The 17,239-nt window shown below is 48.1% G+C and overlaps 1 protein-coding gene across 2 annotated transcripts; it reads right to left on the bottom strand.

Moving 5' to 3' along the window:
* Positions 1–6,177: 6,177 nt before the first annotated feature.
* On the bottom strand, positions 6,178–14,030 carry Adprh (ADP-ribosylarginine hydrolase). Of its 2 annotated transcripts, none has more exons than XM_028881592.2 (5): positions 13,862–14,030; positions 13,023–13,117; positions 11,077–11,432; positions 7,885–8,245; positions 6,178–6,908 (listed from the first exon to the last, which is right to left on the bottom strand). In XM_028881592.2, the coding sequence occupies exons 3-5, from the start codon at positions 11,387–11,389 to the stop codon at positions 6,497–6,499; spliced, it is 1,086 nt and encodes a 361-aa protein (XP_028737425.1). In that variant the 5' UTR covers positions 11,390–11,432; positions 13,023–13,117; positions 13,862–14,030; the 3' UTR covers positions 6,178–6,496. The 2 variants fall into 2 exon arrangements, with proteins under 2 accessions (XP_028737425.1, XP_028737426.1); XM_028881593.2 differs by lacking the exon at positions 13,862–14,030 and adding an exon at positions 13,742–13,848.
* Positions 14,031–17,239: the final 3,209 nt, after the last annotated feature.

The raw sequence follows: 17,239 nt of genomic DNA, 5'->3' as shown, positions 1-17,239 counted from the left end.
CCCATGGTCATGATTTTCTTATGAGTCCTCTGGAGATAGTCTATCTCAACTCCCACCCCTGCCTTTTAGAACAACAAAACAGTTCTAACCTATTACACACATCGTGTGTGTGTGTGTGTGTGTGTGTGTGTGTGTGTGTGTGTGCATATACGAGCACAGGAGTGCATGAATGTGTGTGTGGTGTGCGTGGCACAGCACACGTTGTCTTCAGAGGACACCTTGCAGCAGTCAGTTCTCTCCTTCCACCTTGTGAGACCCAGGGATCAAACACATGTCATCGGGATTGGTGGCAAGCTCCTGTACCCACTAAGCCATCTCTGCAGCCCCACAGATCTGCCAGACATTGCTTTTCAAGCTCACAAATGTATCTGAGAGCTTCCTTGTTCTTGTTTCCAGGATGCTTAGGCCATGCCATAAAGTTTGGGGGCCCAACCCCTAATGCACCTATCCTACAACACCAGGAGCCTAATTTTCCCCCAAGTTCCTCTCCAATTTGAGTTGAGGGTAGGACATTGGAGTTCCCACTCCTGGATGCCCTGTATGTCCTGCATGTAAGCATGTGAACACATGCACACACACACACACACACACACACACACACACACACACACACACACACACACTTCAGAACAAGGTACTGTAAGTGAAGACAGCCAGAGACAGTTGAGCCATCTCCAACTGACCCAGCTCACTTCTCTTGCTGGAAGCTCTCAAGAGCAATTGTAGACCATGCAGGGAACACAGCATTCCCAAACAGTAGAGAACTGGCCAGATGAATCTGGGCCCTGATCCAGCCTTTCTGCTTCCTCTTTCCCAGAAACAGGAGGATCGTCGATGTTTTGGCCCATAGAAGCACGTGTCTCTTGTGTATAAAACCCAGGGCTGACTGCCCTCTGAGTCTCTGAGCTGTTGTGAAGTGGGACACATACAGAGGACAGCATTCCTGAGTCGTGGGGGATGGCTAAAAATGCATCCTAGGCTTGTGGTTTCCCTGCTCTGTGGGTAGTAAGTCTACTTCCTGTAACTTGGGAAGAGGAGAAGGAGCCCTGTCTCTGGTCTAAGGCAAGTTAATAACAGGAATGCAATGAAGCCATTTCACACAATCTAAAAGTCTTATGGGAAAGAAAGTCCCATATGGTCTTTGCACCACACCACATGGCTTTAGACCCCTTTCTGGTTGTTTGTTTGTTTTGTTTTGTTTTTAGCCAGGGCAGCGTTGACAATTGCCTGCTTAAGCTAGACAAGGGCTATGAGACCGAGCGCCATCCCCAGGCACAACTTCCATTTCCAAAGCAATATTCCTGCTTTCCCAGAACAAACCAATGGAGAGCTGCGCTACATTTGTCCAGACAAAAGGTCACAGGGGAGGGCTGGGGTTTCTCGGAATAGAAAGATGCTGAGTCCACAAATGACGCCAGGGCTCCAACTGTGCAGAGAACGGTTTGTAGCTTTGGAATGGAAGTTTGGTGCTAAAACTCTATGGCTAATGTTTGTTCTCAAACTCAAAACTGTAAGTTTTGCAGGCTTCTCTTTGGGGCTGCAGTACTACAAGGCAGAACCAAGAGACAGCCTCAGGAGATAAGACATGTGGGTCTCTTGGATTGAGTCAAAAAGTTTCCCGAGTGGCAGAAGAAACCGGCTTGAGGTGGTATGTTTGGGGATCTCCCTGTATCTCCCATTTCATCACAGGCTGGCAGAAAGAAGACACCAGATGCACTTTTTAAAGAGATGTCACTAGCATTTAGATAGCATAGTTTCACGTTGCTAATCTTCCTTTGAGTGCTTGTCATATGTCAGATATGTGTGCATGCAAAACACAGTCCACAAGGCAAGTGATGTTACTATCTCTGCTTGGTACGTGTGGAAAGGCAGAGCCAGGTTAAATAACTTTCCCAAGTCCACACACAGTAGCAGGGCAAGTTTTCAATCTAAAATGCTGCTACCAGCGACTGCATTTTTCTCCACTAAATCTGGACGCTATTATGGGTATTACATCACCTCCCAGCAGCCCTCAAGGTGGGCAGCATCACCCTACTTCCATTAGTCCTAGTGACGTGAGGCCCTGGGAGCCAAGTGGACTCTCAAAGGCAGTTTTCTGCACAGTATCAGAGCACACCTTCCTTAAGTCTAACCGTACAGCTGACACCATGTCCCTGAAGCAAGAGAACAGTGTCATCTGCCCAGGTCTCCTGCATTCAAGGCTGGGGAACCCAGAAAGCCCACCTTAACCTAAATGCCACCTCCACTGGGCTGTCTCTGGCAGAGGTTATCCTGTTGGAGATTTTTTTTTTCCTCAAGGCCATGTTCAACAATCACCTTTATTGTTTTCGCCCTCTCAATGACTGCCACGTTCTTCCACTTAACAGTTGTACTAACATGAACTTGAAGTGTTTATTTAAACAAGCTTTTGTGGGGTGGGCAGAGGTATTTTGAGAGTATGTAGCCTAGGCTTGCCTGGAGCTCATTATGGAGACCGGGCTGATCTTACATTTACCATGTAGCCCAGGCTAGCCTCAAAATTATGGCGATCTTCTTGCCCCTGTCTCCAGAATGCTGGGCTTACAGGCATGGAATATCATGCCCAACTTAAACTGTCATAAATGTCTTTCATCTGGAATGCCTACATGAAGAAAACACAGCCAGCCCCTGAAGTGGGCTGACAGGTACAGTGTTACCGTCACCTACTAGCATTGACCAACACGGGGAAGGGTGTGCTGGGTAACACTGTGGTTGGAAGCACTGTTCTTTATTAGTACATGAAAATGTCGGTGCACAGCTTCACAGACAGAAGTCAAAGGACTCTGTCCATGTGCCCCGTGCCCCTCCTCTGTCTGCTCCCCATTTGTAGCCTTTATAACAAACTGGTGCAGTAAGATGTGTCTTTGAGGGCAAGCTGCCCCAACACTTAATCAGACATAAGAAGGAACTTGTGGGAAGTCTGGCTTACAGTCATGAGACACACACAGGTCAGTCCGGGATGTGAGGAGGGACTCCAAAATGGGAAGGTCTTGTGGGTTGGCACCCTCAACCTGCAGATCTGATGCTACCTCTACGTAGATGGCATCAGCACAGGATTTGAGGGCAAGCAGCTGGTGCCTTCTGGGGATTGGCTGCGGGTATGGGGACACAACCACCTCAGATCGGCTGCTGAAAGTGTCAGGCGGTGTGGGAGGAGGGGAAGCACTCCAACGCTTAACCCATTTCTTACAGTCAAATCTGGGCATAAAGCCCGGCTTGCTCTCATCCCAGCTGTGACTCTGCAGACAACAGCACTCTGCCCCCACTGTGTCATGTTTGGTTGCTCTGAACTGTTTAACACGGGGCGACACTTTGTCATTGTCCCCCCACCCCACCCCCCCCCACCCCCGCCGCTCTCTTCCTTTCCCTTTGCCATGTGGAAAAACCCTTAGCTATTCCTTAGAGGCCCCTCCTGAATTCCGAAGAATATCATTTGAATGATGATAGTAATAACGGCAAGGCTGCCCACTGCTCCTTATCTGGATGCACTGGGCCGATAGGTTCCAGTCCGACCCTGCAGCAGCTCCGTAGCTGCTAATGAAAGATGCGGGTTTTCTTGCTCCAGTGAGGCAGAGAATGAAGGGCAGTGGTGACTGTGGTTAGAGACTGGTGAACACCGGACTTAGGACAATGTAAGTTTTGCAGGACATAGAAGAAATCATTCCCCTATCAACCTCAGGCAGTAAATGAGGCACCATCAAGAGAGCTGTCTGTCCAGGACTGCGCTGGCTTTTCAGCATGTGTCCAGTGGATAAATATGATGGGCTAATGGCGGGACCACACTTTTATTGACGTGCTTGGACATTATGTATCTAACTGATCATCTTTTTCTTGGTTCTCATCCTTCCTCTCTCCTTTCCCTGCTTTCCAAGGTTACCAGTTCAGTGTCTGAGGTTTGAGAAAAGACATCTGAAATTCTGGAATTTCCCAGTGTGCCTGTGGTGAAGTGAGACACAAACAAAACAGGACGTCCAGGGTCTTCTCTTGTTGTCTCAGTGCTTAAAGCCCTACTCCAGATTCAGCAGATGCTAAAATGGCCGTAAGTCTTCTGAACTTCCTCCCCTGCATTTTAAAGAGACCTAAAAGGGCTTGGATGAGCCTTCTGTCCCACAAACTGTTTACACCCGGAAACCGAAGTCGAAATTGCAGGAGTCAGAATTCTGCGGTTGTAGTGAGAAGGGAGGGGAATGGGTTCCTGTCCTTACCCTTGGCTGTGAGCCAGGTGAGGCAGCCTCCTGGAAGACTTAAGTAACCCTATGGACTTCACTGTAGTAGCTGGACCTTTGCCAGGCAGCGTTCCCTTGAGACTGCCCAAAAAGATACCCAGCCACCTCCCAACAGATTCAGTGTGGGAACAGAGCTGTGAATTAGGGCTGTGGGTGAGCTGGCACAGAGGGAGAAGACAGAAAAGCAGTGTCAAGATATAAAGGAGGCGACAGACTCACTGGAAGACGCGAGTTCAGTGCCGTCAGCTGGCTAGTTGCAAAGGTAACTTGGAGAGCTGTGGGGGATGGGAGGCCACCTAGCAATGCTCACTTAATCCATACTGATGAAGTGGCCGCTTTGTACCTGGGCACTGTGCAAGTGTCTGTGTGGAGCACGGAGACAAGTCAACAGACAGTAACAGTGTGTGAGGAGTCATGACGGCAAGTCCCGAGAACACCTGACACCAGCATCTGTAAGCTTGCACCACCCGGGGACCGCAGGATTCCAGGTGAGAGTCAGCGCCACGATGTCAAGGGAGAGATAGATGCAGGAGTGGGCTTGGTGGCATGCACCTTTTATCATGGTGCTCAGGAGACAAAGGCAGAGAGATCTCTGTGAGTATGAGGCCAGCCAGGACTCATATTAAAGCCCGGTCTCAAAAAGAAGAGGGAGAGCCGGGCGGTGGTGGCGCACGCCTTTAATCCCAGCACTCGGGAGGCAGAGGCAGCGGATCTCTGTGAGTTCGAGGCCAGCCTGGTCTCCAAAGCGAGTTCCAAGAAAGGCGCAAAGCTACACAGAGAAACCCTGTCTCGAAAAACCAAGAAAAAAAAAAAAAAAGAGGGAGGAGATGATAGTTTTAAAGTACAGGGCTGGGGATGTAGCTCAGCTCACAGAATGCTTGCCTAGCATGCACAAAGGTCTAGGTTTGATCCCTCACACCAAATAGACTGGGCATGGCATTGAATGTTTGTAATCCCAATACACAGAAGGTAAAGGCAGATCATCTTCAGTTACTTGAGGAGTTGGAAACAGCCTAGGTAAAGACCCTGTCACAAAAGAAAGAGGGAAGGATAGAGGGAGAAAGGAAGGAAGTAATAATGTACATAAGTGCATTTGGATGTGGAACAGTCAGCAGATTGTAGTGGTTGGAATAAGAATGACCCCCAAAGGCTCATATATTTGAATGCTTAGTTGCCAGGGCATGCCACTATTTGAAAGGATTGGAGATATGGTCTTGTTGGAGGAGGTGTATCACTGACGAAGAGGGTGCCTTGAGGATTCAAAAACCCATGCCAGGCCCAGTATTTCGCTTCCTGCTGCCTGCAGATCCAGATGTATAAGTCTCAGCTACCTTTCCAGCACCATGTCTGCCTGGGTGCCGCCATGCTTCCTGCCATGACGGTAATGGATTAAACCTCTGCAACAGCAATCAAGGCCCAATTAAATGTTTTCCTTTATAACAGTTGCTGTGATCGTGGTGTCTCTTCACAGCAACAGAGCACTAAGACAGTGATGTCTTAGGATCCCCACTGTGGCCCTCTGTTCTCAAGCCTTATAAATGCCACTGCAAGAATCTCTGAGTCGTTACATGAAGACATTCACGTTTGGTTTGCACACAGCAAGCTGAGAAGTCCCAGGGAGTTATCAGCATCCCTGGGGGTGAGCCTTAACCAATCAGGTGAAAGTCAACGGATATACACTCAAAAGTGGCATGGCCTTTCACCAGGACAAAGTTAAAGGCTGCCTTGGGTAGAGGACCCAGAGAGAACGCACCCCAAATGGCTGGGGATTCCTGCTCATTCACACACCCCATGTGTCTCCCTTCCCTCCTGGTCTCACTTCCTGTTCTACTTCCTGGAATTGCCTCCCACACAAACTCCTTGCACTCAAAGCTTTGCCTGAGTGTAGTTGTCGTAGGTGGGGGACCCAATCAAAGAAAACTCCGACAAAGCATTTGGAACACTTCCATGATAAATACGGAGACTCAAATACAAGGCGTTTCTGGAATGGGAAAAGTGGACGTCATCAACTGAAATAAAAAGATTCTCCAACACAGATGAACACAGGGAGATCGGGGAAGTGTGGGAACACAGGAAGAGAGTGTGGGAAGGTGCAGCTAAAGGCGTCCAAGGAACTTGTCATCTCAAAACTCTTTGAGCATGAGATTAGGACTCTTGACTCTGGAAAGGTTGAAGAAACTGAGCAGAATCATAGCTTCGGGGAAAGGAACCACCAGAGGAAAAAAACAAAAAACAAAAAAACTACCCTCTCCCTAGGGGCTAAATGTATCTTTTTTTGCCCCAAGAGCATACAAAGCCCTGGCTGCCTCTTCCAGCCGCTCTCTGTACTCCAGCTTCTCGTAGTTAGGAGGACTTACTCCTTTAAAACCGTGCATGACTCCCCACCAGCAGCCAGCGATGGTGGCCGTGGAATCACTGTCTCCGCCGTGAAAAAAGGCTCTGTGGGCAAGCTCCTTCCAGGAGTCCCCTGCAGCCAGGAGGGCGTCATAGGCAATCATGGGGGCGTCGTGGCCGCTGCTGCCGCCCCAGCCCGAGTAACTCAGGGAGATGTAGAATTGATCCCTCTCCTTCACACCCAAGGGCTCAGAGAACACGGGGGCTGACTTGCCATCCAAGATTCCTCTAAGTTCCAGGTACTTTTCCCATTCTTCCTGGAAGTAGGACCTGCGGAGGGGAAGTCAATTAACAAACTAATGTCAAAAGCCATATGGAAAAGCACCAGGTCGTTATGTAAATAGAAAAAAGTCCAGAATGACTTCAACTCCTCATACTGGTGCCATAATTCATAGGAAAAGGGAAAAAAGAAACCCTAAATTAACTCTACAAGTCATTCATACTTTTTTTTTTTTTTTGGTTTTTTCGAGACAGGGTTTCTCTGTGTAGCTTTGGCACCTTTCCTGGAACTCACTCTGTAGCCCAGGCTGGTCTCGAACTCACAGAGATCCACTTGCCTCTGCCTCCCGTGTGCTGAGATTAAAGGCGTGCGCCTCCACCACCTGGCTCTATTCATACATTTTTTTACTAACTACCCACAGAAACCGGGTATGAACAAAGTTGCTCAATAAGGAAGATATGTGTCAGGCTATGATGAGAAATAAATAGTTTTTCTGGGTCCAGAGAAGTATCTTATTGTCTTTCCAGGGGAAACTCTAGGACATCGTGACCATGGGCAACTTCAATAACAGCCTCTGAGCCTTTTTCTTCTAAGAAGGATAATGTGAAGTCAGTCACTAAAAGGGGAAGAGTGCCCTGGTCACTTAGCTCCTGGAGAAACCTATCTCTTGGGCATTCTAACCAAGGGTTCTGAAACACTGCTTCAAAGCAATATCAGAAAAGCAAATCTCAGGGAAATAGGAAATGGGCAAGAAAAGTGCATCTCTGCATCAGCTGGTCATAAAACTCACTCTGTAGCCCATTGTAACTCACTTTTCTTATAGAAAGCTGGAATCCAGAATGGAACCCATACTTAAGAGATGATGTCTACCGGTCCCTACATACTTGGCTGCTTCAGGCAACTATGGCTGGAGAGGAACTTGAATCCTTAGCAGGTACCTTGGAGGAGGCAGGGTTGTGAGAACTGACGGTAGCCAGGCCTCGGAACCCTAGGCACACATAGTGCACGTGCATCACAGACACTCACCAGTGTTGAAGGTTTTCCTTCACAAAGTAGCCCGACTCCGTAATGTACTTCTTGGCTTCTGGAAGCACCTCCAGCAGGCCTTTGCCCCACTGCCACGGTGACTTGCCACTCACGGCATACGCCGTAAAAAGAGCTGACGCCAGGCTTCCAAGGTAGCCTGTGGGGTGGTGGTGGGTCATCCGGCCACTCTCAATGCTCACTTGGATCAGCGTGTCCAGCTGGTTGGGGTGAGGGAACCTCAGCCCGATGCACATGGCTCGCATAGCAGCCCCGCAGCCACCCTCACGGCTGCTGAAAGGAATCCTCCAGCCATCGGCCCTATTGGGCTGCAGCCGCATGGCATTCTGCATGCAAGCAACACCTAGGGATGAGTCGGTAGAGCAAAGGGTCAGAGTCACCCAAACAAAGGACCCAGTGAGAATAAAGAACTAAACAGACTCCCAAGATTCTCTGAAACAACAGGGAAGCCATGAACATATGATGGGGATGGCTCCTCAACTTCAAACCCCAGCCCAACAGTAAGCCTTCTTTTACATAAGACCCCAAGTGTGATTTTATGAATTAACAAAGCAGCATCTACATAGAGTAAGCCTCAGGATCTCTCCAGTTATTAGAAAACTCACAGTATCTCAAAAGGTAGCTGTACTATATTTGCTTTTATTTATTTTTGAAAGAAAGGCTTTCTACATAAACCAGGATGGCCTGAAACTCTCTATGTAGCCTAGGCTGGCCGCAAACTCATATTAATTCTCCTGCTTCTGCCTCCCAAGTTCTAGGACCACAGGTGTGCACTACTATGTATTATTCTTTTTTTAAATAATAAGATAAGAAACTTAGGGAACTTAAAGCCATAGAACCAGCTAGTCAGTGACCATCAAAAAATAATCAGACAGCCAGGTGGTGGTAGTGCATGCCTTTAATCCCAGCACTCGGGAGGCAGAAGAAGGTGGATCTCTGTGAGTTCGAGGCCAGCCTGGGGCTACAGAGTGAGTTCCAGGAAAGGTGCGAAGCTACACAGAGAAACCCTGTCTGGGGGGCGGGGGGGGGGGGGGAGATAAGACTCCATAGCTGAAGTCTTCAGTGAGTGTAATAAGAGCCTATTGGGGTTCCTGACTGTCAGAAGGAAACTCCAAATTGCAGAAGAAACACTGGCCTTAGATCAGGAACTGTGGATGTCCCCTACTTGACAGAGGCTGAAGGAGGCTTGTCCCACTTTTGTAGTGGACAGTGCTACAGAAGGAGCCAAGAACTGGCTGCAGCACACTCTGAAAGGCAACGTCACTGTCCCCTTATCGGGCAGTTTATACACAGTATCTATGGCTGACACAGGCAGGCAAGTAAATCCACACGTCAGACTCAGTGGGTAGCAGATGTTAAGAAAGCATGACCAGAGGTGGGTTCTTAAACCCAGTCCTTGCGATCAGAAGAGGTCCTGCATTTGATGGTGAGGAACTCTTCAACCAAGAGTTATTATGGCTGAACTGTGTTCGCATGTCGAAGTCCAAATACATATGCTGAACCTGTAACACACGGTCACTTAATTTGGAGATAGTGCCTTTCAAAGATGTTTAAGCTAAGGAGCCATTAGGGCGACACCTAATCCAACCTAACAAGAAGCATATGGACACACAGACACAAGGGATGCAATGCACAGAGAAAGACCACATGAGGACCAGAGATGGTGTCCATATGTAAGCCAAGGAGAGCAGCTCCAAAACCAAACCCAACTTAACGCTGTGTGGCTTAGGCTTCTAGAAACCAGGACACAGAGTGTCAGTTTTTTAAGTTACCCAGCCTATAATGTTTTGTGATGACTAATACAGGAAGAGAGGTGGGTCAGGGAAAAGGTGACCTAAACCTGGTGGTCTCCAGGGGGCCACACAAAGTCCCCAAAGTGGGTGAGAGCCGCTGTGACAGAAGTGGAACCAAAGAGTGTCTCCATCGTTTTTTAAATTAGAAAACAAAACCAGTTTTCTTTGTAATTGTTCACAACAAAAGGTAGAAAATACAAATAGAAAAAAAAAATAACAAACTATGACTACTTCCATAAGTTAGGCAGAATTGTGAACAAATTCATGTATATGCTTCCAGACCTCTCTCAATGAAGATAAGCAATTGTTCTTTGTGGTGTATGTGCATGCGTCCATGTGCATGCAGAAGCCAGAGGAGGTTGCCGGGTGTCCTATCTCTTTCTCAGACACTTGATGCAGGATCTAGAGCATGTCAGCAAGCTCCAGTGATCCTCCTGTCTCTGTCTCCTTTTGCACAGGGGTTACACATGTGATTTTTTTTTTTAATGTGGGTGCTGGGGATTTGAACTCCGGTCCTCAAGCTTGCACAGCCAGTGTTTTATCTGCTGAGTCATATCTTCAGCACTTCCCACATCACCCCATACTCTCCTGCTTCCATCTCCCAAGTGCTGGGATTACAGGTGTGTACCACCATACCTGGCATGCTTTTGTACTTTAGCAGAGTTATTTTCATAACATGTTGTCCTGAAATCCACTTTTTCTATTTCATAAATAAAACCTTTCCATATTAGTAACTATTCATCTGCAGAATTTACAAAACCGTGAATGTGCCATCATAAATAAGTTACAAGAATTCAAATCTACACTGCTATTTCATTGATATTTAAATGTCCCAAAACTTTTTGTCTCCTTTCGCGTCTCTGGAACAGAATCTTACTGTGGAGCCTCGGCTGGTTTTGAAATCAAAGTCCTCCTGGGTGTGGGGATAGGCTCATCACCAGTCTCTAGTCCCCATCAAACTTCTGTCTTCCCTGGACCTGCTTCTCCATCCTCAGGAGCCTCCTCCCAGCAGCACTGTGGGAGCCCACAACTGACTCAGTTTCCCAGTTTGAATCTGAAGTCTATTCTGAGTCAACAGAGTTCAGGCTTGCTTGCTCCAGGGCTGTGAGAAAGTCTTGATTTAGCCCATGGGAAGGAACACACTATCTAGCTAGACACAGGCTGCTGATGAGACAGAAAATGAAACTGCCTGCTCCTTGACTCACGGACGGGATAATGGCTGAATGCCTGTGTATGCATTGTTCTACCTCTGTCCTTCAAAACTGTATAAACTGGCTGTGAAATAAACTCGGGGCTGTCTGGCATTGACTGGCAGTCCTTTCAACTCTTTTCTAACTTCTTCATTGTCTCTACCATCCACACGCCTCTACCCAGCACTCACCTGGTGCCCGGTCATCCATGTCTCCCATGCAGTCCTGGTAATGTCTAGCTAACAGGGAATACAGCTGAGACAATTTCGGGGAGGTGCCAGCTTCCACGAGAGCTTCCGCTGTAGCCAGGTGCATGACTGTGTCATCACTGACTTTCCACTGGGCCACGTCTATGGCTTCCAAGTCACCCATCTGGGCCAACTGTCGGTGTATCTCCTCCCCATCCCGGAGGAACTCCCACTTCCCATTGAAGTACCCCAAGGCATCTCCAGCTGCGCTCAGCACCATGGCGGCCACGTACCTCTCTATCAGCCCCCCACCCATGCTAAGCTTGGCACAGTGGGTCTCAGGGGGGCAACTCGGACACCTGCAGGAAGACAGGGGAAGATGAATCAGAAAAAAAAGCAAACAACAAAAACCTGTGTTTTACTATCCCTGTAGGCACCGTATTGAGTATTTCCCATTTAATCCTCATAACTGTTCTATGAGAGATTTGCTACTAGGTGCATCTTAAACACGAGTAAATCAAGCATCGTGGAGATAGTGCAGTTTTGTAAGTATTAAGAGAACTGAATCAGGCCCCAGAGCTAGCAGAGAACTGACTCCCAAACTGTGTCTCTGCGTCTTGGACTCCTGGGTAGCGGCACACCCATTAGGTCCTACAAGCCAACCCCGGCCTGTGGTTTTCTCCTTTGGTGACATGCGGCTTGAAAGTGCATCTTTCCCTTATGTAGACTGTGACACTACAGGTAAGTGTTCACAGATGGGGAAACGGAAACTCAGGGCAGCTAAGTTCACACAGACAGCCCAAACGTGCAGACCCCAGCCTTCTGGTTCCCTGCCAGAATGCTTTGTATTACACTACATGGACTCAGCCCTGGCCTTAACCTTGAGCAACTTCTTTTTGTTTTTGGAGACAGGGTTTCTCTGTGTAGTTTTGGAACCTGACCTGAAACTCACTTTGTAGCCCAGGATGGCCTGGAACTCACAGAGATCCACCTGCCTCTGCCTCCTGAGTGCCGGGATTAAAGGCATGTGCCACCACCGCCCGGCTTGGGCAACTTCTTGATGGCTCATGTAAAATGATGATTAAAAAAACAAAACAAAAATAACAACAACCTCCCAGAAGTGTTACAAGGAATGACTGAGTTTCCATAAAGTGCATAGTGAGCACAACTTTGAGATTATTATTCATTAACAACCAGTTCTATAATTAAGTTAGAATACTTTATAGCGGGCGGTGGTGGTGGCGCACACCTGTAATCTCAGCACTCAGGAGGCAGAGGCAGGTGGATCTCTGTGAGTTCGAGGCCATCGTGGTATACAGACCTAGTCCAGGACAGGCTCCAAAGCTACAGAGAAACCCTATTTTGAACCCCCGCCCCCCAAAAAAGAATACTTTGCCCACATGCTTCCCTTTACCAGCAATATTTATATTTTGTTTTCCCTTTTTTTAAATGATTTATTTTTATTTTATGTGCTCTGGCTTTTTGTCTGCATGTGTGTCTGGGTGAGGGTGTTAGACCCCCTACAACTGGACTTACAGGCATTTGTGAGCTGCCACGTGGGTGCTGGGAATTGAACCTGAGTCCTCTGGAAGAGCAGCCAGTGCTCTTACCTGCTGAGCTCTCTCTCCAGCCCATTTGTCTTCTATGGGGTATAAGTTGTAATAGTACTGGATCGAAAATGATACTCCCACCCCAAACTAAATCCTTGCTCAAGCACTGGCTCCCCTGGGCATGCATTTTAAGAGACCCTACTCTTCCTGAGGCCAGTTCCCCACAGCACTCTTTACCCGTGACACTCAGGTTCCAAGGGCTCCAATGTCTGTCCACTCCATCCATCCATCTACCCCATGTACAGGGGCAAACACTCTTAGGGACAAAAAGACTAGCTCCCCCCTGCCCTCAGCTCAAACTCTTCCCACACCCAACTGCCCTTCTTCCCCTCCACTTACCTAAATGCTATTTTAGACTTAGTTCAAGTCCAGGCACTTCCACAGTCCTCCATCGAGCCACACGGCTCAGAACTAGGGTGTAGGTCAGCAAAGACCTGGAGAAGCGACAAGGGATCAAGACAGACTGAGCGTTGTAATAGCCAGCTCCCAATCACGTCATCTAAGTATTTTCTTATGTATAAACAAGGCCTAGGAACTAGAGTTCTGTACTCTCTTGAATTAGTTGTGAGACCAAAAAAAAAAACCCCAAGCCATTCATTCTGGAATTGTTTCCCATCTGTGGGGGAGGAGAAGGATGTAGATAGTAAATGTTCCCCGAGGTACTGTCTTGGCCCAGGTTTTTGAAGCCCAAGCTTTGTTGACCTCTGAGAGCCGAGGACGAACACCCACACCCTCCCTGAGGCTAGGTTCCCTTTCTGCAGTTGTCCGTGGATCTACCCAAGCGTGTGGGAAGTCCATGGGGGAAGCAGCCCAGCATCTTTTCTCTTTGGAATCCCTTTTCACCCGGGCACATGCATCCTATCCCTACTGCCCCTGTCCCAGCCTTCAGAAGTCATTATTCCTTAACCCACTCTAAACCGGTACAGGTCCCACAGCGATCGAACTATACAATCAAAACGGAAGTCTACTTCCCGGTAATCCTATGTTTTCCTGGCCTGGGTGGAAGGAGGAATTGGGGAAAGAAGAGGAGGGAATGGGGAGACGGCGGCGACACGCACTCTGGGTAGCCTCCGGTGGCCACCGTGAGGGCCTGGCACCACTCCGGAGGTGAGAGGCCCCGGGGCCCGAGCCGGTCCCAGTTCAACGGGAGGAGAGTGGTACCGGGAGCCTGGCAGTACCTGCTGGGGCGGAGCTGGGAGCCTGGGGCGGGCTCGGGGGTGTCCCGGGAGCCTAGGCGACCCAAGCAGGAAGAAGGGTAGCAGGCGCCCGAGCCTCGTGGTCGGAAGCTGGAGCCGCGGGGCCGAACAGGGGCGGAGCCGCGAGCCCGCCTCCGGAGCTGGCGAGTGGCGGACGCAGAGCGGCTTCCGGCCGAGCCGCTTTCCCCCTCGCCATCAGCACCGGGCGGAAACAGTGGCTGTCACGGCGTCTGGTGCCCGGGGAGGGGCGGCCGGAAGGAGCGGCCTGGGAACCGCTCGGCTCGGCGTGTCCGCGGGCAGCAGCTTCCGGCCCCTGGTACCCGGCTCCTGGAGTGGCGAGGGCTCGTCGGTTGCAGCCCTCGTCTGTTTGGCTCTGCGTGCGTGCTCTTCACGGAAGTGTCAACGGGAACTCTTGGGTTCTCGCCCCTAAATGATGACTCTGGAATTATTAGTACCCTAAGGTAGCGAAGGACGCCTTGAGCCAAGATGTCGGGTTCCAAGTATGAGCCTGCGCCCCTGGCCTCTCTCCCCAGTACCCTCGACCCCGCCGAGTATGACGTGTCTCCGGAGACCTGAAAGGCGCAGGTCGAGCGCCTGAGCTTAAGGGCCCGGCTTAAACGGGAATATCTGCTTCTGTACAACGACCCCAAACGCACATCGCAGATCCTGCCTTGACTCGTTGGACCTGAGCAGGAGCAACAGCTGTTCATCCTAATTTCAGACCCACTCCCAAGAACTCACTTTTAGGAGCTGTGCTGGGAATTGGGCCTCCTCGTCTGACGTTTTCAAAACAGGGAGTGAAAGGCAGACTTATCTGGGAAGGAAAATTGCATCGAATAGTTAACCTTGGCAACGATGACTCTATTCATGCATAAATAAATCTTCTGTTAATCACAAAAAAAAATATTAAGGCATTCGTGTGGAGTTTGGGGACATTTTTATTAAGCAAACACAAATCGAGTTTTAGGGTGACGAATATATGTTAATAAAGCAGTGGAGGGGCTGCTTGGAAGGGCAAGCATCAAATTGTAAATAATTACAAGTGCTTCTCAGAGTGGGAACAAGGAGTTTTCTGAGCAGGGAGAGAGATGAAGGAAATTTTAAATTTTGGTGGTTTTTTGTTGTTTTGTTTTTGAGACAGTTTCACTATAGCCCAGGCTGGTCTCAATTTCATGATCCTCTTGTCTTCACCTTTAGATGCTGGAATTTCAGTTTTGTAACACCACACCTGACTTACAACTTTTAGAATATTCTTCTATGTTATATATAAAGAGATTTTAGGGAAGAAAATAGAAACCACAGGCTACCGCCTGTTATATATATATTTACAGTCTTTATGGTATGCACATGATTTTAAACCAAAAACAGGGTCCTTTTGTAAATAGAATTTTATATCCTTTCTTTAAAAACTGGCTTTCTCAAATACTAACGGGACTCCAAATGTTCACCTACATTAATGCACCTACATTAAGGATAAGCTCCCTTCTACTTGGATGCAATAAAAGTATGAGGTTCCGGTGCCCACTGGCTTTCCCACCACTTCATGACTAAAACTGTCTTAAGAGAACAGATTCACTGGCAATCAGAAAACAGGCCAGTTAAACAAAGCTTTGACACGACAGAGACCCGTTTATACATTGACAGCTAAAGGTTTAGAAAATGCCTAGTAACAGGAAGTAGTTAATATGCAAGAGTTGGTTGGGCTCTCTAGCAAAGCTTAACAGCCAAGCAGCAGCAAAGGTCAAAGGAGAACAAGGCACAGGCTAGGACCCTGCTTCAATATGAAAACAGGAAAGCGGTCCGGTGGTGGTGGTGGTGGTGGTGGTGGTGGTGGTGGTGGTGGTGGCGGCGGCGGCGGCGGCGGCGGCGGCGGGCGGCGGCGGCGGCACACGCCTTTAATCCCAGCACTCGGGAGGCAGAGGCAGGCAGATCTCTGTTTGAGGCACCAAACTATACAGAGAAACCCTGTCTCAAAAAAAAAAAAAAAAAAAAAAAGGAGGAGGGGGGCAGGAGGAGGAGAAGATGACTGAGAGAATATTTGGGCAGCTCCCTCTATGACATCTTGGCTGGACCACAGCACTCAGATAGCTGTTCAAATCTCCAGATGGGAAAGTATTTTAAAGTTGAAATATATATATCAGTGAACACTGAGTAGAGTAGATTATCCTTCATAATGTGGGTGGACCTAATTGAATCAGTTAAAGATCTTAAGAGAAAGGATTCCCCTCCCCTAGAAAAAAGAATTCTGCTAACTGACTACCTTAGGACCATTGGCTCCTTCTCAGGGCCTCCAGGCTGGCAGCCCACTCTGCAGACTTGGAGTTTGCCAAACCTCATCATGTAGAAACCTAGTGTAGCTCTGGCTGGCCTAGAATTCAATATGTAGACCAGGTTGGCCTCAAACTCACAGAGATCTACCAGCCTCTGCCTCCCAAGTGCTATGGTTAACAAGTGGATGTCTCTTTTTCTTCTCTCACTCCCCGGGCCCCCCCCCCCCCGTGTGTGTGTGTGTGTGTGTGTGTGTGTGTGTGTGTGTGTGTGTGTGTGTTCTGGTTCCTTGACTAACACAGTATCTAAATGTGCCAATCTTTACTAAGTAGAGAGGTCAGATAATAACCAGACTAATAGAAGATGTGTCTAGTGGACTAGAAAAGCATTAGGCTGCAAGGAACATGATAAAGAAGACCATTTGAGGTGCAGGTTGGTGAATGAAGACAAACATTTTTGAGTCAGTCATTAAACTCAGAGAAGATGTATGGAGAGAATTAAACCTGAGCTGATGTTTGAAGACAATTAGGTAAGCAAATAAAATTACTGCAATCACAGAAAGAAACACACACACACACACACACACACACACACACACACACTTGCTTGAATGCAGGGAAATCTATTTAAAAAGAAAAGGATAAAACAAAGCCAGCTAAGCATGGTAACAACCCTGTAATCCTGGGAATTTGGGAAGCTGAAGCAGGAGGATCTAGACTTTGAGGCCTCCCTGGGCTACATAAGGAGGCTGTGCCTCAGAATAGAAATTAAAAATCAAAGCAAAAAAAAAAAAAGAAAAAAAAAAAAAAAAAAAAAAAAAAAAAAAAAAAAAAAAAAAAAAAAAAAAAATCAAAGCAAAGTCGCAGGTTTAGTTTAGCATTTCCTTCCGGAAGCATGCACAGCTGCTAGGCCCAGAGTTGAACCAGGTCCTGAGTTTTAAGACGATAGCACTAGCGTTCTTTCTCATTTCCTGTTTACCAAGACATTCTAAACACACCATATGTAAGGCCGAAAATCCTAAAGAACATTTGGGGAAAGACTAGAAGAACAACTCAACCAAGGAAAGCAGGATCTCTGGACACCATCCCTGGG

The sequence above is a fragment of the Peromyscus leucopus genome, chromosome 12, assembly GCF_004664715.2.
Source record: "Peromyscus leucopus breed LL Stock chromosome 12, UCI_PerLeu_2.1, whole genome shotgun sequence".
NCBI lineage: Eukaryota > Metazoa > Chordata > Mammalia > Rodentia > Cricetidae > Peromyscus > Peromyscus leucopus.
The sequence above is the reverse complement of the archived record's forward strand: the minus strand, read 5'-3'. Positions and strand labels throughout refer to the sequence as shown.